At 42.6% G+C, this 20529-nt stretch overlaps 1 protein-coding gene and 1 long non-coding RNA gene across 4 annotated transcripts; one reads left to right on the top strand and one right to left on the bottom strand.

The window, feature by feature from the left end:
- The first annotated feature begins 3487 nt into the window (after positions 1–3487).
- On the top strand, positions 3488–4260 carry LOC121650796. Its single transcript, XR_006012328.1, has 2 exons — positions 3488–3531; positions 3983–4260. It is a non-coding gene; the product is annotated as an uncharacterized LOC121650796 (long non-coding RNA).
- A 1135-nt stretch (positions 4261–5395) lies between these two features.
- Positions 5396–20232, bottom strand: LOC121649797 (protein mono-ADP-ribosyltransferase PARP15-like). Of its 3 annotated transcripts, XR_006012174.1 has the most exons (11): positions 20187–20231; positions 19685–19763; positions 19316–19465; positions 18999–19061; positions 18615–18791; positions 18259–18481; positions 11468–11627; positions 11214–11388; positions 9214–9642; positions 7281–7285; positions 5396–5408 (listed from the first exon to the last, which is right to left on the bottom strand). XR_006012174.1 is itself a non-coding variant. In XM_042000864.1 (9 exons), exons 1-9 carry the CDS (start codon positions 20199–20201, stop codon positions 9359–9361), a joined length of 1323 nt encoding a protein of 440 aa, XP_041856798.1. In that variant the 5' UTR covers positions 20202–20216; the 3' UTR covers positions 8700–9358. The 3 variants fall into 3 exon arrangements, 2 of the variants coding, with proteins under 2 accessions (XP_041856798.1, XP_041856797.1); XM_042000864.1 differs by lacking the exons at positions 5396–5408; positions 7281–7285 and having other exon boundaries at positions 8700–9642; positions 19316–19462; positions 20187–20216; XM_042000863.1 differs by lacking the exons at positions 5396–5408; positions 7281–7285 and having other exon boundaries at positions 8701–9642; positions 11468–11624; positions 20187–20232.
- Positions 20233–20529: the final 297 nt, after the last annotated feature.

Raw genomic sequence — 20529 nt, 5'->3', positions numbered from 1 at the left:
TCTTTCTTTCTTTCTTTCTTTCTTTCTTTCTTTCTTTCTTTCTTTCTTTCTTTCTTTCATCTATCTATCTATCTATCTATCTATCTATCTATCTATCTATCTATCTATCTATCTATCTATCCATCTATCTATCTATCTATCTATCTATCTATCTATCTATCTATCTATCTATCTATCTATCTAAGCTCCTTCATGATGTCCAATAGACTTGGACTTTGGTGGATTGTTTCTGCATTATACAGTCTAACCTGTAGATGGAGCCAGAGAGCTCCATTTGAATAAAGCTGATAAGACTGTGATTGTCTGAAAGCTGGGTGACTCCTTTACATATTAATCTGATCTCCTACGGTTTAATTCGAATTGTACATTAAACAAAATATATGTTGCTAAAACTTATCAGAGTTTTGCATTAAAATAATCTAAATTGAGATGATTATTCCTGATGTATGAAAATTTGCTTTACTTAACCTCACCAGTTTTTGAGAAGGATAACAGGCAAAACATGTAGGGACCACTGGTGCATAAAGAGTCTTAAGAAAAGGGTTTTATTAATGTATCAATTTATTAATTCTAAATAATATACCTGCCTTTGCTTGCACAACCTGCAGTCGTTTTAGGTTACAATTCTTTTAAAATCATTTCAACTGTAAAAGAACAATTATTATAATAATAATTTTCTGTCTGAATCTGTTCAGTTGTGCACTGTTTATGCATTTTTGGTCCTCAAAAGACCCTTAAACACTTAAGGGCCAGCTTCTGTGGGCTCAGAAGCATCTGGGATGGACCCGCACCTACTGTATACTGTGAAAATGTGGCTGGTACCAATCAGTTATTCCAGGCCTTTTTGGAAGAAAATTGACTGTTTGTTCTCTGGACCAAAGAGGAAAAAGACCATCCAGACAGTTATCAGTCCAAAAGCCAGGGCCTGTGACAGAGTGGGGTTGTAGCTTCTGTGATGGTAGCATTAATGCAGAAAAGTGCGTATGCTGCTTTCAAGTTTTATTTAAGGATGTTTATGCATTTTTCAGGACAATACAAATTCTGCATGAATGATGTGGTGTAGTTCTAGTAGAGGCTGATGAAGAGGACTGGGCAGTGGAACAGTTTGTAGTCTGAACTTTCACCCAATGGAAAACGTTTTGAGAATTTTAAAATAAAAAATGCTAAAACACTGACTGAAATGTTAAGACATTATCACTGTTTGGGCATCCTCAGTGCCAGAACTTCCTTTAAAGTAGTGTGTCTCAATCCAGGTCCTCAGGACCCCCTGCCCTGCATGTTTTAGAAGTAACCCTACTTTAATACACCTGAATTAAATGAATGGCTCATTAACAGGCTGCAAATAACTTGATGAGGAAGTTCATTCATTTAAATCCGGTGTGTTGGAGTAAGAACACATCTAAGACTTGCACGGATCCAGGTCCAGAGGACCTAGATTGAGAAACACCGCTTTAAAGGAGTTGTGGTAAAATAATTACTGTCCTAGTGTTTGTCTATTTACAAAAGAAATAAAGTTGACAAAGAAACTGTGAAACAGCTTAGTGTCCTGCTGTCTAAAATCAAAAGTAAGAATCAAGAAGATTTTTTTTTTATTATCTTTTCAACCTTATCTGATTTCAGGTTGTAAACAAGTCTTTTTTAGACCTTGGAACTGAATGGTGGGAATTTTATATGACTTCAAATACATAAACTATGACACACATAAACATATTTATGCGGCATTTAAAAGAGCTGTTTATGGGCTGCATCCAGATACAGTGTGTTGGCATGAAGAGCTTGATTAGAGGATTAACTGACTTGCTTTCTACTGAACAAAGTCCCTGTCAGGTTTTATTGTGCTAGAGCTGCTTTCTGGTTAACTCTTTAGATTTCCGCATGTGTGCATATATCTATATTTTGACATAAAATTTGTAGAACAATTCGCTGAATTTTTTTTTTTCCATCTAGAATTGACATCTGCAATGAAAAGGACATTTTGAACTAAACTACAATTAACCAGAAATATAAGACCAGGAACAAGTTTAAAAATGTATAAACTTTGTAATTTCACATATACGTACGTGGATACTACGTCCAGCGCTGTTTTGTGATCAGTTGTTTTTTGTTGTTTTTTTTTTGTTAAGCATCGTTTGAATATTCAAAAACAATATTTGCAAATTTGAGAGAATTGACTTATTTTAAATTTAGGATATATTTAGGATTTCTGTACTTTTAATGTGTTCGTGTATTAAAGAAGGTTTATTCCTTTTAGTTTTTTTTTAATGAACTGCAAAAATGCCAAAGCTCAACATCTTAAAATGATTTAAATGCTTCCTGAATAAATGTTCAAAAATCTACGAAGCAACAAATTTTTATAGCAAAACTTCATAAGAATTTAGAGATTCAATTTAAAGACTCCTCCCTGAGCCATGGTGGAGGAGTTTGCTTGTCCTGATGATCCTAGTGGCTATGTTGTCGGGGCTTTATGCCCCTGATAGGGTTACCCATGGCAAACAGGTGTCTAGGAGAGGGACCTGATGAAACGCGGCTCAAAAAATCCCTATGACGATGGGGGCCCACCTCTGGAGCAAGGCCTGGAAGTGGGGCATGGAGCTGGGCCTTTGCCCATAGGGCTCGGTCGGGCTCAACCCGAAAGGGTGACATGGGCCTCCACTCCCGTGGGCTCACTACCTGCAGGAGGGGCCATGGGGGTCAGGTGCAGTGTGAGCTGGGCGGCTGCCAGAGGCTGGGACCCTGGCGGTCTAATTCTTGGCTGCAGAAGCTAGCTCTAGGGACGTGGAATGTCACCTCTCTGGCGGGGAAGGAGGCTGAGCTGGTGTGCGAGAATGAACGGTTCCGGCTAGATATAGTTGGACTCATCTCGACACACAGCTTGGGCTCTGGAACCACTGTCCTTGAGAGGGGCTGAACCCTCTTCCATTCTGGAGTTGCTCCCAGTGAGAGGCGCAGAGCAGGTGTGGGCATGCTCATTGCCCCCCGTCTTGGTGCCTGTGCATTGGGATTTACCCCGATGGACAAAAGGGTAGCCTCCCTCTGACTTCAGGTGGGGGGACTGGTCCTGACTGTTATTTGTGCTTATGCACCAAACAGCAGTTCAGACTACCCACCCTTGTTGGAGTCCTTGGAGGGGGTGTTGGAAAGCACTCCTTCTGGGGACTCCCTCGTTCTGCTGGGGGAGTTCAATGCCCATGTGGGTGTGGCAGTATGAGGTGAGTGGTTGCAGTATCAACCAATCAGCAGAGGGGGCGACATATTTAAGCAGGCGTAGAGCTAGCTTTGGGAAGATTCGTCTGGTCGACAGGTCACCTGACTTCCTGCTGTCGCGGAGATTATCACTGCTGCGCGTGAAACTACCTCTCACACCAAGGCTGCTGTGGTATGTTAACTTTGATTTCCCCTGTATCGGGTTCTCTGGTTTTATAGACGTTAACAGGCTGTGCTCCTGTAGGGAAACTCCCGTGCTGTGCTGCCTCTCGCGCCGAGCCTACTTCCGTGTGCGGCTTCCGTGTGTGGCAAACCCCCGTCATCCGGGTAGGTGAATCCACGGCTTGTGGGCATGTTCCTGTCTATGTCGGACGTTTATGGTTGTTTTGTTTTTTTGTTGCTTTTAGGGGGAATTATCGGACGGCCTTTTTAACAATTTAGCCGCCTTCTAGGCGGCTGATAGTGGCTGTGGCGGCGTGTGGTGCTGGAGGATCTACAGCCATTCCCACACCTACAGATTGGCGTCCTAATTGCTGCTGCTTTGCTTTGCTTGGTTTTATTTGTTTTAATTGTTTTAACATTGACTCTTTTTTAATTGTTTTGGGACACTTTTATGCCCTGCCGCTTCACTAGAGGCCCGGGACGCGGTCTGTATCGAGGACTTGGTTGATGGCTGGCCTCTAGTGCATATGTTTTATGTTTTATTTTGTTTATCTGTTGTCCCTTTTATTGTGTTTAACTCCACTGTTTCTCACACTTGTATTTCTTTCTATTTTAGTGGTCTGAGAGCTTGGAGTGGTGGTGCCTCTGCGGTGTGGGTCCCCGGTCTAGTCTAATCCTCCCCTCATCTGCATGCTGATCACGTTTGCCTGTGCTGTGGGACTGAAGTGCGGTGTGAAGTGTGTTTGTCTTGCACGTGTGCCTGGGGTGGCCTTTGTTTGGATCCCCTCACCTCATTTAGCCCACCTATCTCCTGGTAAGCCTCAGCCATCTTTTATTTTTGAATCGTGGGTTTTGTTTTGTTGATTTTAAATAAAGATTGTTTAATTGATTGGACGCTTGTCTCCCACCTCGTTAGTATAACGGACCTGGTTGCCTTGTTGGAGTCCTGTTATTATTCCCCGGGTGAAAGTCCCAGGGTGGCGTTGTCGCAATTTTAAAATATTATTTACGTACTCCCCCAAGCTTGCCACATGGGCAATGACAGCAAGACCTGGAGGAGCGTGATTGGTAGAAATGGTCCTCCTGATCTGAATCCGAGTGGTGTTTTGTTGTTGGACTTCTGTGCTCGTCATGGATTGTCCATAACGAACACCTTGTTTAGGCATAAGAGTGTCCACATGTGCACTTGGCACCAGGACACTCTAGGTCGCAGTTCGATGATCGACTTTGTAGTTGTATCATCTGACTTCTGACACAGCCGCAGCTGTGGCCGCAAAGTTGTCGGTGCCAGTCGTGGCGGTAACCCCCATCCTCGTTGGTGGACACCAGCAATGAAGACTGAGTCCTATCGAGCCTTTTTGGCCTGTGGGACTCCAGAGGCAGTTGATGGGTATCGGCAGACGAAGCGAAATGCAGCTTGAGCATGGGAGGAGTTTGGAGAGGCCATGGAGAATGACTTCCAGACGGCTTTGAGGAGATTCTGGTCCACCACCCGGCGGAAATCAGTGTCCATCAACACAAACTACAGTGGGGATGGGGGGGCTGCTGACCTCGACTCGGGACGTTGTGAGGCGGTGGAGGGAATACTTCGAAAACCTTCTCAATCCCACCAACATGTTTTCAGATGAGGAAGCAGAGTCTGGGGACCCTGGTCTTGGCTCTCCCATCTCTGAGGCTGAGGTCACTGAGGTGGTTAAAAAGCTCCTTGGTGGCAGGGCCCCTGGGATGGATGAGGTCTGCCCAGAGTTTCTTAAAGCTCTGGATGCTGTAGGGCTGTTTTGGCTGTCATGCCTCTGCAGCATTGCGTGGACATCAGGGACAGTTCCCCTGGACTGGCAGACTGGGGTGGTGGTCCCACTCTTCAAAAAGGGGAACCAGAGGGTGTGCTCCAACTACAGGGGGATCACACTCCTCAGCCTCCCTGGTAAGGTCTATTCAGGGGTGCTGGAAAGGAGGGTCCATCGAATAGTCGAACCTCAGATTAAGGAAGAGCAGTGTGGTTTTCGTCCCGGTTGTGGATCATTGGACCAGCTCTACACTCTCTTCAGGGTCTTGGAGGGGGCATGGGAGATTGCTGAACCAGTCTACATGTGCTTTGTGGACTTGGAGAAGGCGTTCGACCGTGTCTCCAGGGAACTCCTTTCGGGGTACTCTTGGAGTATGTAATGCCAGACCCTCTTGTACCAGCTGTCTGGTCCCTGTACAACCGGTGTCAGAGCTTGGTCCGCATCGCCAGCAGTAAATCAGGTGAGGGTTGGACTCTGCCAAGGCTGCCCTTTGCCACCGATTCTGTTCATAACTTTTATGGACAAAATTTTTAGGTGCAGCCGAGGTGTTGAGGGGATCCGGTTTGGTGGCCTCAGGATTGGGTCTCTGCTCTTTGCGGATGATGTGGTTCTGTTGGCTTCATCGGGCCGTGATCCTCAGCTCTCACTGGAGAGATTCGCAGCCAAGTGTGAAGCAGCTGGGATGAGAATCAGCACCTCCAAATCCGAGACCATGGTCCTCAGCTGGAAAAGGGTGGAGTGCCTTCTCCAGGTCGGCAATGAGGTCCTGCCCCAAGTGGAGGAGTTCACGTATCTCGGGGTCTTGTTCACTAGTGAGGGAAGGATGGCGCGGGAGATCGACAGGCGGATCGGTGATGCGGACTCTGCATCGGTCTGTCGTGGTGAAGAGGGACCTTAGCCAAAAGGCAAGGCTCTCGATTTACCGGTCGATCTACGTTCCTACCCTCACCTATGGTCACGAGCTGTGGGTATTGACCAAAAGAACAAGATTGCAAATACAAGCAGTCGAAATGAGTTTTCTCTGCAGGGTGGCCGGGCTCTCCCTTAGAGATAGGGTGAGAAGCTCGGTGATCCCGGAGGGGCTCAGAGTAGAGTCGCTGCTCCTCCACATTGAGAGGAGCCAGATGAAGTGGCTCGGGCATCTAGTCACGATGCCTCCTGGATGCCTCCCTGGTGAGGTGTTCCAGGCACACACCAATGGAAAGAGGCCCCGGGGAAGACTCATGAGCCGCTGGACGGACTACATCTCTCGGCTCGCCTTGGGATCGCCCTGGATGAGCTGGGGAATGTGGCCGGGGAGAAGGCAGTCTGGGTTTCCCTACTGAGACTCCGGATAAACGGCAGAAGATGGATGGATGGATGTGTAGCAGATTTGACCTCGGAAAATAAAGATTGGAACTTTTGTTTAATCCTGACTGAATAAAACAGTTTGAGGATTTTTCTCCTCACAGATAAACAGTCTCTCTCACTGTCAAAGGGAGGATCTGGCTGGAAAAATCCAAGACTCAGATTTATGACTTGGTTTTCAGCTCCACAGGTCAAGAAGGTCAACCCTCCAAACCTGGAGCTCGGGAGTACTTTGTTTAAGTTATATCAAAGATCTGAGAAGTTTCTGAACTTTAATCTTCTGCAACATTAATCTCTATTATAACCAGCTAAAAATGTGTATGGATCCCAGATGCAACTCCTCATTCAAAACGTCCACTTTGAAGCTGTTCCTCTCTAAACTTGTGGTTTTCTTTAACGATTAAGGCCTTGCAATTTTTGTACAAGGTTTAATCAACAAGCTTGATTAACTTGTGAGCTGAAACTTTATCAACATGTGTTTGTTTGAGATATAACCTTCTTACTATTTTATTGTCTTTTCAATGATTCACTGATTTTAATGATGTTTCATTTAAGGCTTTAATAACTTGGACATGCAGATATATTCACAAAATGTTTAATTTGATACTCTTTACAAAATGATCAGACCAGCCCTCTGTATCTGCTATCTGACCCAAAACCAGCCCACAAGACTGTTTATTGGTCAAGATAATGGTCCCACATCCTTTCGTAGGGCGGGTCATCAAACTAACACTCTTGGAACTCAGAACAAAGAGTTTAGTTAGTTGGTCGGTCTTCAACCTCCCCTGGAGTTGCACATCCTCTTCAGACATGGCTCTTGTCCAGAGTCACTTAGATTTCTCTCAGAGGTCCTAAAGACACGGATTTCTTAGGACACTTAGTCTGAACGCAAGAGAGAGAGAGAGAGAGAGAGAGAGAGAGAGAGATGATGCTGGAAAATCAAGTTTGCTGTGATGTGAAGAACATTACTACTGATATTAAGTTTGTGCCTGCATTCAAGATGCAAGATTGATTTAGTTTATTCCTTTTCAGCTGATACTTCTCTTTTATTTAGTTATGTTTGCATCTTTTGAGCTTTTATTATTAACCCTAGATTTTGATTGTTTTATTGGATAACTGGCTGATGCAGGCTGCCCAAAGCTTCAGAACCAGTTCTACAGAGTTTCTTTTTGGACTGATCCAAAGCTGGACTTTTTATCTTCACTGACACCACCAGCCGCACCGCGGGAGAGTCCGCATCAGCAGAGCCCGCATCAGCAGAGCATTCCTGATCCAAACCTTCGGACCACCACGTGACACATCTTCTGGCCTTCTTGGGAGTCGTTTGGGATCTAAACCATCTGTGCCAACTCCCTCATTTGCCCGGGAGAGTCACCACAACGGTTGTAAGTCGGCTCGATCCAAACAGAAACGGACGAGTCCTGCTTGGATCAATTCTCTGCTTGTCTGCCAAGAAATGGTTGGTTGTCTGACAGTGACCTTAGTAGTTATACATCTTAGTTAAACTTCCAGCTTTAAATAGATGAGTTTCACTGTTGCTCCTTATTCTTTTAGGATTCAGAGATCCTTTTTCAGTCCTAAACCTTAGTTTAATTAACACAGCAGGTTAATTAACTTTTGTTTAATTTCTTGCATACATGTCATTCATTTAGACACATTACATTGAAATAAGATTCTGGTTTGAACACCATATTCTAAATTTTACAATGTTTGATTCATTTTCCAATGCAAAGTCATTTGTAAATATTTCCTTTTCATTCATGCATGATTAGACTAGTAATAAATATTTCATGTTTATCCTAAACTGGTCTGGTTATTGTGGGTCCCTTCGATTTAAGAATTCACGTTATTAGCGTCCTGAAACTGATCGATTGAAAACTGACCAATTTGACTAGCTTGAATTATTTAATTTATTAATTATTCTAGTACTCTAATGGTGTCCGCACAGCCATTAGATTAGTATTAAGAGTTATCTATGTGGTGGTTCCCGAGGTATATAATATTTTGACTAATAATTCATAATTTTATGAAAGTATTAAAATTAATAATTTTATTAAACATCTTTAATGTTTAATGACGCTAAATCGCTACAGATGGATGGATGGATGGATGGATGGATGGATGGATGGATGGATGAATTTAAAGATTCAAAGTCTTCATAACTTTATTATATTAAGGTTTGGGTGAAATCTATATGAAATTGAAAGAATTGTACAAAAACCAAAATCCCATTACGAGGAAAAACCTTTCATGTTTCAGTACAAAATAAATCTCAGCTTCTTTAACAAGGCAGCTTCTGTGATGGAAGTTTAAAATAATCAGGTGTTTTATAACTGGCTTAGTTTAATATATAATCAGAGATATAATATATTTTATTTGGATTTTAAAAGTAGCTTCATGCATTCTTGTTGCTTTATGACAAAAACAAGGCGCATCATTTAAAATGTTATATTTATAAACTTATTTCACAGCCTTTTTGCTTTAAGTCAAAGTTAAACTTCATGTTTACTTTCAATCTTAGTTGCTGATCTGATCCAATACACAGACCCACCTGTGCTATCACATGATTTCTTAGAACACCCATCTTCAGTGCTGTAAGTCTAAAGTGCAAAAAAATAAAAATAAAAATAAACCTCTCCCGTTTACTTTAAGATCACCAATGTCTGTTTGCATGTGTAAACTGAAATATGCTCATTGCAACATTTTAATGCACTACAGGAGGCTCACTAACAATGACGAAAGCTTGCTCTTAAAACTATTTCAAATTAGAAAAACAGATTGATTACTGGAATTATATAAGAATCAGTAAAAAGTTACAAAAATCCCAGTTAGATTTAAAATCACAGCACACGGTCACATCACTTGAACGTAATCAGATACTCTGGATAGGCCTGGATGTCATTGAAGATCACAAACATGGAGGGCTTGCTCATGTTGTCCACAACGCTATCGAACATTTCAGTGATGCTGCTCCCCTTGGCCGGCGGTGTAATCATGCCGGACTGCCCGACGGTGAAGTCCCCCACCAGCACACGGCAAAGATACATGAACTTCTCTCCATTTTGATTAGGCTTGGAGTAGGTGTCATCGGCAGAGTAACTGGCGTTGACGGCAAAGTACGAGCCGTTGCCGTAACTTGCAGCTGAGAATGGAACAAAAAAGAGAGACACTAAGCTGATCAACGATTTAAAACCAGATTTAACTGTGGCTTCAAAAACCCAAACCCAAATCAAGTCAGAGACATATCCAAGTAAAGCTTAAAGAGGTGACATTCATCAGCGGCCTTGATTCAACATGCTGATGAGCTATTTTTTAAATCCTTAACTTGAGCCAATATGTCTGATTTACAGCACCAGGGGCCTCATTTATCAAGCTGGCATAGGAACAAAAACCGGTGCACGCCAAATATAGTCAGCTTTTGGGATTTATGAAAACCCAACTTGAAGGAAAAATGTTCCTGCCTCCACGCAAACTCTAACCCGGGTGTACGCTCATAATCTGGGAAAACGGAAAACTGCGACACCAACAGAATAGAATCAAGGAAATGATGTTAAATGTGAGACATTTGTGCACAGTCCACTATTACCTTTCACACCATATGTTGCTGTTTTCAGAAATAAATAAAGACGCACATTCGATATTAATTCTCCTAAGAGCGCACTCTCGGGGGGGGGGGGGGGTATATGGGGGTTGGGGGGCAGGATGTTCAGGAAAAAGGGAGACGATATTTATAAGAACCTCAACCACTAAAATATGTTTTGTCATTGTGAACCAAAACTTACATGTTATAAAATCCATCCAGCTAAATAAGGTGGACAGTCTGCTGCCAGCATGTAGCAGTCAGTATAGAAAGGGACGCAGACTGGAGGTCTAGAAGTGATGCAAAGCTAATGACAAACACAGAGGTTGATTTCCTTTTATTTATTTATTCTTACACAATACTTTTTTATTGTTGCCCCAATTTCTGTCAAGACGGTGTTTATTTCCTGCAACTCCTTGTCCACCTTGTTAATAGCAGTGATCGTGTCCCTCTGCACCGCCCACCCAGCTGGAGCACCCAGCAACTAAAGCAATATTATTTAACACTAAGTAAACTGCTACCAATCTCAAATTTTATAAATCAAAATAAATGACAGGCATCAGAGTAATCGAACTTCGATTTCCCGTATGTGACACGGATGCTCTACCGACTGAGATATCCAATTGCATGAACAGTCTTCTCTGGCATGTGTTGTCTTCTGACACTGCGTTGACAGGTTCTGCCACCTGCTGCCACTATTCTGCCTTTCTGACACAAACAATGCCCACGCCGTGCCCACCAATTAAACATTTTTACGTTTGTCAGCGTGGTCCATCCGTATCTCAGTACCACACCCCGAAAAATTACACTTCTTAGCTCTTATTCCCTCCTGAACAATCATGCAAATAATGTGATGAATATGTATTACAGGCGTCCATCTGACAATTTATAGACACCGTGTTGGCATGGGAAGGTGATGCCTCATGTGCGCCTAAGTTAGAGTTGATTCTAATTTATGAAAGGAAACAGGTGTAGGACGTGTGTGGGCACACTTTGATCAATCTGAAAGTGTAGGTGCGGAGCATTTCCTTTTGTGCAGCTGACGCCACCTGTAGTTTGCTTTGCTATGCACAGTTTGATAAATGAGGCACCAGGTCTGTTCCAGAAGTGTAGAAAGAAGCCAAACTTCTCACGGTTTTTTCCAGCGTAACTCCGATTGAAGCCGAGTTCATTGACAATAGGGATCGTGGGTGCCGTGGTGCCGTGGAAAAGGCGTCTTTCATTGTTCTGATGGCCATTTCTCATCTCCAACTCCTCCTTCTTGATCTGAAGACTCTTCCACAATCCGGGGTTCTGGATCCTCTCAATCTAAGATCAGAGTTAAATGTAGTTTTTGTGTGTTCCACATACAAGGTGATAACTTAAACATTACAAGCGAGCATGTTACCTTGATAACGCTGCAATTGCAAGTGGCCCGAAACAGAGTAAGGACATCATTGTACTCTGGTGTCCCAGCTGGGATTGGGAACAATTCACATGTGGTGGTAGGTGGCATGGAATCCCAGTGAGCAGGAATATCTCCAACAGCAGGAAAACCAGCTGATCTTCTATTAAAACCATTTCAACATTATTTTTTTTATCCACATCAAAGTGTAAAATACTTTTAGTTTGTCAATGCGCTTTATCTGCAGGATGTTTCCCTGACTATCAGTGGCTATCAGGTCATTTATCCACTTCTTGGGTGTGTCTAGTTTAAGCTGTGCATCACTGCAGATGTTGAAGCAAGCAGGATCAACTTCGGATGGAACAATGACAAAATCTTTCTTGTTCTTTGGGAACAATGCTGAAAGAAGAAATTGCAAGACCTGAATTAAAATTTTAAAACAGAAAAAAAAAAAAAAAAAAAAAAAAATTTTCTTCCCCATATTTACTTTTGATTTTGCTCCACAATCCTTTATCCTTTTGGTCAGTTACTGCTCTTTGTTGCATACTAGTGGAGAAGTCTTGGAGCATGGGCTGCTGAAAATGACTATCCGGATTGTTGTCAGGCTACTGGAAGGGTTTTGGCTTTGATCTTTGATCTTTCTAATAAAAAATGATAAAATTGTTTAGTTTTGGGTATAAGTTCCTTAAAATATAATAGAATTAGGGATTTCTTATTATATTTGTCAAGCATGTCAAATTCACTCTTATTTTTAATAACATGTGTCTGTCTCTTAATATTGTATTTATTACCGCCACATTGAAGGTTTTCAGAGCAATAAAGCTTTTTGAAAAATGTATCATTTCACTGACTATCAGTTTGTACTGCCACTCAAGCACATGCTAGGACAGAAGGAAGACAGACATTTCAACTACTGGAACAGTAAGTTTTTTCCTAATTTGTCCTGGCAAGTCACCCTATAATTTTATTAGGTGTCATTACCAAACATCTTGTAGTTTATGAATATTTAAAGATTTTAGTGTAAAAACTTCATTCATCCATCCATCCATCCATCCATTTTCTGCCGCTTATTCGGAGTCGGGTTGCGGGAGCAGCTGCCTAAGCAGTGAAACCCAGACTTCCCTCTCCCTGGCCACATTCACCAGCTCATCCGGAGGGATCCCAAGGTGCTCCCAGGCCAGCCAAGAGATGTAGTCCGTCCAACGCATCCTAGGTCTTCCCCGGGGCCTCTTTCCGGTGAGACATGCCCGGAACACCTCACCAGGGAGCCGTCTAGGAGGCATCCTAACCAGATGCCCGAGCCACCTCATCTGGCTCCTCTCGATGTGGAGGAGCAGCGGCTCTACTCTGAGCCCCTCCGGGATCACCGAGCTTCTCATCCTATCTCTAAGGGAGAGCCCGGCCACCCTGCGGAGAAAACTCATTTCGGCCGCTTCTATTCGTGATCTCGTTCTTTGAGTCGCTACCCACAGCTCATGACCATAGGTGAGGGTAGGAACGTAGATCAGGTAGGTGACTCGAGAGCTTTGTCTTTTGACTCAGCTCCCTCTTCACCACGACAGATCGATACAGAGTCCGCATCACTGCAGACGCCGCACCGATCCGCTTGTCGATCTCCCGCTCCATCCTTCCCTCACTCTTGAACAAGACCCCGAGATATGTGAACTCCTCCACTTGGGAAAGGAATTGCAGACCCGGAAAGAGCAATCCACCCTTTTACAGCCAAAATAGCCCTACAGCATCCAGAGCTTTAAGAAACTCTGGGCAGACCTCATCCACCCCCAGGGCCTTGCCACCAAGGAGCTTTTTAACCACCTCAGCGACCTCAGCCCCAGAGATGGGAGAGCCAGCACCAGCTACCCCAGAATCTGCTTCCTCATTGGAAGACATGTTGGAGGGATTGAGAAGGTCTTCGAAGTATTCCTTTCACCGCCTCACAACATCCCGAGTCAAGGTCAGCAGCTCCCCATCCCCACTGTACACAGTGTTGACGGTGCACTGCTTTCCCCTACTGAGCCGCCGGATAGTGGACCAGAATCTCCTCGAAGCCGTCCGGCAGTCATTCTCCATGGCCTCTCCCATGCCCGAGTTTTTGCCTTAGCTGCACTCCGCTTAGCCCGCCGATACCCATCAGCTGCCTCTGAAATCCCACAGGCCCAAAAGGGCCGATAGGACTCCTTCTTCAGCTTGATGGCATCCCTCACTGCTGGTGTCCAGCAACGAGTTCGGGGGTTACCGCCATGACAGGCACTGACGATCTTACGGCCACAGCTGCGGCTGGCCGCCTCGACAATAGAGGCATGGAACACAGCCCATTCGGACTCAATGTCCCTCGCCTCACCTGAGACATGGTTGAAGCTCTGACGGAGATAGAAATTGAAACTCTTTCTGACAGGGGACTCCACCAGACTTTCCCAGCAGACCCTCACAACACGCTTGGGTCTGCCAGGCCTGACCAGCATCCTCCCCCACCATCTGAGCCAACTCACCACCAGGTGGTGATCAGTTGACAGCTCCGACCCTCTCTTCACCCGAGTGTCCAGAACATGCGGCCGCAAGTCCGACGACACGACTACAAAGTTGATCATTGAACTGCGGCCTAGAGTGTCCTGGTGCCAAGTGCACATGTAAACACTCTTATGTCTGCACAAGGTGTTTTTTATGGACAGTCCATGACAAGCACAGAAGTCCAACAACAAAACACCACTCGGATTTAGATTAGGAGGGTCATTCCTCGCAATTACGCCCCTCCAGGTCTCGATGTCATTGCCCACGTGAGCATTGAAGTCCCCCAGCAGAACGAGGGAGTCCCGGAAGGAGTGCTTTCCAACACCCCCTCCAGGGACTCCAAAAAGGGTGGGCACTCTGAACTGCTATTTGGTGCATAAACACAAACAACAGTCAGGTCCCGTCCCCCCATCCGAAGGCGGAGGGAGGCCACCCTTTCGTCCACCGGGGTAAATCCCAACGTACAGGCGCCAAGTCAGGGGGCAATGAGCATGCCCACACCTGCTCGCTGCCTCTCACCGGGAGCAACTCCAGAATGGAATAGGGTCCAGCCCCTTTCAAGGACAGTGATTCCAGAGCCCAAGCCATGCATCAAGGTGAGTCCAGCTATATCTAGCTGGAACTGCTCAACCTCGCGCACCAGCTCAGGCTCCTTCCCCGCCAGAGAGATGACATTCCACGTCCCTAGAGCTAGCTTTTGCAGCCGAGGATCAGACCGCCAGGGTCCCAGCCTCTGGCAGCCGCCCAGCTCACACTGCACCCGACTCCTATGGCCCCTCCTGCAGGTGGTGAGACCATGGGAGGAGAGGCCGATGTCACCCTTTCAGGCTGAGCCCGACCGGGCCCCATGGGCAAAGGCCCGGCCACCAGGCGCTCGCCTCCGTGTCCCACCTCCAGGCCTGGCTCCAGAGGGGGGCCCCGATGACCCACGTCCGGGCAAGGGAAACCTTGGTCCTTGTTTTTTTTCATCATCATAAGGGTGATTTGAACACAAACACCCAAAACCAAACAGGATCAAGAAACTGAAGGTGTGGAAGTCACAGAGGCCCTCATCAGAAAGTGGTGTGTGGTGCTCTATGATGGGGATGTTTACCCAGGAGTCATCCAAGAAGTGGACTCTGACAGTACTGCTCTGGTGAAAACCCTGCATCGGATTGGATTAAATAGATTCTTCTGGCCACTGAGAGAAGACATACTGTGGTATAGATCAGAAGACATCCTGAGCCTTATTCCTGAGCCCCAGCCAGTCACCAAATGGCACATGATGATTGATCTAACAGTGTGGAGATAAATATGCCTTCTTTTGGATCAGAGGGCTTAGGCCACTGATATTTTCATTACTTTTTTTTTTTTTTTTTTTTAAACTTGTATTCACTGTATAGTTCTGCAACATTTATGTTTTTCATGTCAGTCAACTATTATCCACAAGCTTAACCTTTTAGATTTGTGTTTTATGTAGGTTTTTTTATAGTCATAAATTGGATTCCAATTTTACTTTCTTAAATACTTCCAGTTCAAAATAACACATATTAAACATTTAAAGACATCACATTGAAAAAAAAAGGTTTTAAAAGTGTTCATGTTTAATGGATTTGTACATTCTAATGTTCACACATAAACTACACAATACATTTTAAGGAGATTTAATTTTAAATAGGTGTTAACTTTAGAGTTTCAGATGTTATTTAAAGTTTTCTAATGACTTTTTTTTATATAAAACCTTTAAATAAATAAAATATTTTTTGTCTTTTTTTGTCTGTTTGTTTTTACTTTGTTCATGTATATGTAATTTCCAACACACTGCGTCATTACCACTACATTTTGTCATTACCAACACATGATCTATTTACATATTCTTTTAAAACAAATTAAGAATAAATTACAGTTTTAATATAACTATTTGTTATTTGGTATTTTCTCAATAATTTACTTTAAAAAAATCTGAGTTCTTGGCAAAGAAATAGAATAATTTAATCTTCTTTGATATCAAATGACAATTCTTTAAAATTTGCCCTTGTAAATGCATAAAACTTTTAGATAAATCAATAAATATACATTTGAAAGACAGAACAGCACATCTAGGAGATGAGAATAGTGATATTAGCTAAAAATTATTTTTTATACAATTCTCTTATCCATTTTTTTAATCAATATCGCTTTGTGGAGGTAATGACCATTTTGCTGGGATATCTGATTAAAACATAAAGGTTTTAATAAAATCTTTAATTGATGTGAATGGACATATTTAGATTCTGACTCACAGAAAGATGACAATTCAGGTAAGGTAGGTATAGCTAGGTGTTGTGACATTTTACTTTTGAGAAAAAGATAAATCAAAAGTGCCCGAAATCAAATAAGCACCCATACAGGGGAGGAAATTAATTTTTTAAAACAACTGTTACTGTTATATTCAAACAGTAAAACATTTTCTCGTTTCACACACACTTTTACGTCCACCCAAATGTTGCTCAAATTTCTGGAATCTGTTAGCAAGTCTCACCTGTGCCAATGGCAGGAAATAAGACAGAAGTGTAGTGATTATTCATACAAAGGACAGAAATAAATAATAGCAATAACATGTTTTAAGTTAAAAAACTCTAAAAAATCTCCTATAAATATGTTAGATATTTCAAACTGAACATTTCCCTGGCATGTGTACTGGGGCGCCGAAAAGGGGGGGTAAATGGGAAGGATTCATGGGGCCCATGAGTGACAGGGGGCCCAGAAGGGCCCTCAATGCAACTGTAATACTGACAAAATTATCTGATACTTAATGATAAACTTACAATCATGCAAACAATTTAGTCACAATGCAACGGTATCACTAAGTCTTTTTGTTTTGGAAACATTTCTGAACACTCAATCCCCCTCTATATTTCCTTTAAATGGTTCAGTCCACCTGCTCCTTCAGCTGCAAAGCAGCAACAGACAGACAGTGAGTGGATGCTTAGACGGCAACATGCCTCAAAAGTCAGGAAGCTTAAAACGAAAAGTAAAAAAGCTGGAGAGAGAACAGAGGGGTGGACAATACGTCACCCACTTCTTCCAGAGGTGAGGTTGTCAGTCAGTTCGTCTGATGGAAAGTTGTGGAACTTTAACTTGTTGTGTCTTCTAAACTTTGTTAATATAAGCTAGCTCACTTTGCTTCATACTAGCTCATATTTCTGATTAAAACTCTGGATTTTATTCATTTCACAATTTTGTCAAATAATTAATGCAGACAAACAATTAGCAAGCAGCTCTGGTAGAAAAAATAAAAAAATAAAATCACGCATGTTCCTTACAGAAACGAGAGCAGCCGAAGCAGATGCTGCCAGACATTCCCTCCCCACCCCTCCCCACCTGAACATGTCCAGGTGGCCCCTGAGGAAGGAGGTGGGCAGCTGAGTGTTGAATTAATTGATTATTGTTAAGAAAAAAAAACGTATAATAGAAAAATAGTTCAGAATTAATAATGATATTTTTTTTTTATTTATTTTAGACTGATTTGAATCGTTTAGAAAATGCTCAGCTATCACTGTAATGTTAGGTCAGGTCAGTAGTTTGAACTCATCCTCCTGCTTTGCAGTAGGAACAGAGACATTTCTAGTGCAGCAGACTGGGTGACTGCTTTCAATCCAATCAGAGAAATATTTACATTTTCTAGATATCAGAAGATTAACTAGCAACAACCATATAGATCATATATGTTTCCCCACTAATCTAATGCTTCACTTGTGAGTCTACAGATCTGGAGATAAATTAGACTTCATGTGCTGCTACATGAGAGAAACAATGACGTGGAGTATTGGTAGTCAAATCAATTTCCCTTCACATTGTTGGTGAAATCACGGAAAGCACCTTTAAAACAAAATAGTGGGAGGCCACCAGAAATAATGATTGTGATGCTATTACAAATTACATTACATGATTGGAGATACTATATAATTTTGTATGCCATGTACACTACAGAGCCAGGTCCAGGATCATCTTCAAGTTTGTCAGAGAGGAGAGTGGAAATGGAGGAAGACATCGAAGAGGGTACAGATTCAGATGATGAGGATGCACCACGAGAGAGTGTAGGAAGACTCAGAGAGACAGCAGAGAGTGAGAACATTGAAAATCAAGCTGAAGATGTTGAAAGTGATTCAGATGAGTTTCTTTTCATGGGGCCCAAAATCACTAGCAGCGCCCCTGCATGTGTATAAATACATTGAAATGCCTCCTACTTTAATTACACAATAGGTTTAGTAACTAAATCCTTACAGAAACAAGTGAAAACAAGACGGGGACATGATGTTGCCTACCTGTAGTTTTTTGAGGAAGATGTGTCCATTGAACCACCTGAAGCACCAGAAAAGTCAGTTACTGCTCTTTGTTGCATACTAGTGGAGAAGTCTTGGAGCATGGTCTGCTGGAAAATGACTATCCGGATTGTTGTCAGGCTACTGGAAGGGTTTTGGCTCAACACATCAATCACTGCGTCAAACATGGAATCTGCCACCTGTTTTGCCTGTGCATTACCTTGACCTAAAAAAAACATATACAGGGGAGGAAATTAATTTTTGAATACAGGTAAACTGTTATATTCAAACAGTGAAACATTTTCTCCACGTCCACCCAAATGTTGCTCAAATTCCTGGAATCTGTTAGCAAGTCTCACCTGTGCCAATGGCAGGAAATGAGACAGATCTGTAGCGGTTTTTTATACACATTTGGAGAGCATCCTTCACAACCTTGTTGATTTTTACTGGGTCAGTTTGTCCAACCAGGTGGAGGACCTTCTTACACTTTAAGTTACCTGGTTGTGTCATTATCATGCCTGGGTTGGGCTCAAGACCTTAAGGTGAAGACAGAGGATATGAATGATTTTGAACCACGGCAGCCACTAGTTTGTATATTCACACTGAACTTCACTTCTGGACAATTTAGAGCAAAAACAACAGATTAATTATCATCTGGGCATCCTTTTTAAAACAAAAGGATATACTGTTAGACCGTATATGGGATCATTTTTGGATTAGAGAGTCATGAAGTGCTTTCGTACCAAGGGTTCGACATCTAGCTTCAACAGCCTGACCGGCTGCATCCAGAATAGCCTTAGAAACTCCTGAGGAGGGGGGATACAATAACTATTAAGCCAAACAGAAGCTGAAGGTCATAATACTGTGATTTAAATATTTATCATTTAAAAATGGGAACTGTGATGAAAAGCATTTAAATACTTTATTGGTGTTCATCAGTTGTGTTTGTTTTGATGAGTAAATATAACTAAGAAGCAGGAGAAAGGCTTGATCATATTTACGGTTAAAAAAAGATAATCACAATGCAGTTTAGAGATTTTTCTGTTTTGCAATTATTTGCCTGTTTTGAGGGTAAATTTCTCATTTGAAGAGTTGACAATGACGTCGGTAGTCTCCTGGGTTATGTCTCCTGTTGCCACCTGCAATGTCACGTTTCCCATTTTGGCCTCACACATTCCTGAACTGGAGACAACTTTAAAGAAAGGGCCTGCTGACAAAGGAAAAAAATAAATAATACCAGTAAATGTGGTTAACAAGTTTTTAAGTTGAGAATCTCTTAAGAAAAACTGTTATAACTATACTAATTTCAAACTGAACGTTTCCCTGGCATTAAAATGCCTCCTACTTTAATTACACAATAGGTTTAGTAACTGAATCCTTACAGAAACAAGTGAAAACAAGACGTGGACATAAAAACGATGTTGCCTACCTGTATTTTTTGAGGAAGATGTGGCCAATGAACCACCTGAAGCACAAGAAAACCACCTCATAAATGCATCACAAAATTCCTGGGGACATAATTTGACAGATTTATTAAAAGCATGACTTTTAAACCAAAGCATTACCAAGAATTTACAGATCAGTTCCACCGGACATGGCTGCATCATGTTGTTTATGAAACACCTGAACCTCTAAAAAACTCATGGTTACAACTCTTTGATTGATTGGTTTCGGCTCTGTGCAGCTTCCATCAACAATAGACATGTTTAAGAAACAAAGACACATTGTGGTGTCTGAAGAATATTTAGGCCACAATTGACTCCAGCAACCCCAACACAACCACATTTGGTGGTCAAAACATACTAAATGCTGCTTCTTTGTAATTTCTACTTTTGTGGTAAGGTGCTATTGCTCAATTCACTGCAGAATTGCTGCTTAGAGCTACAAAAAAAAAAGCTGTAAAAAAAAAACAAAAAAAAAAAAACAATTACCTGAATAGTCTGCATCGTCAGGCAACAAACTATCACAACCTTCTTCAGGTGCTTGGGTTGTTTTGTGCTGCTAAACTCTAGGATTTTATCCGTCAAAGAGGCCACAAGGTCTTTTGGAAAACCCAAGTTTCCAGTTCCAACTGCCGTGAAAGATATGGAACTAACACGAGTACCCTCTGCCAAGAGCAGGCAATCATGGAAGACCCCTCTTAAGGTCTACTGTCGGTTGAGTATTTACAAATTAAATAAAGTTGACAAAGAAATTGTGAAGCAGCTTGGTGTCCTGCTGTCTGAAATCGAAAGTAAGAAGTAAGAATCAGGAAGGGTTTTTATCTGTTATCTT

The sequence above is a fragment of the Melanotaenia boesemani genome, chromosome 12 (assembly GCF_017639745.1).
Source record: "Melanotaenia boesemani isolate fMelBoe1 chromosome 12, fMelBoe1.pri, whole genome shotgun sequence".
In the NCBI taxonomy this organism is placed as follows: domain Eukaryota; kingdom Metazoa; phylum Chordata; class Actinopteri; order Atheriniformes; family Melanotaeniidae; genus Melanotaenia; species Melanotaenia boesemani.
This window is presented reverse-complemented; position numbering and strand designations above follow the sequence as displayed.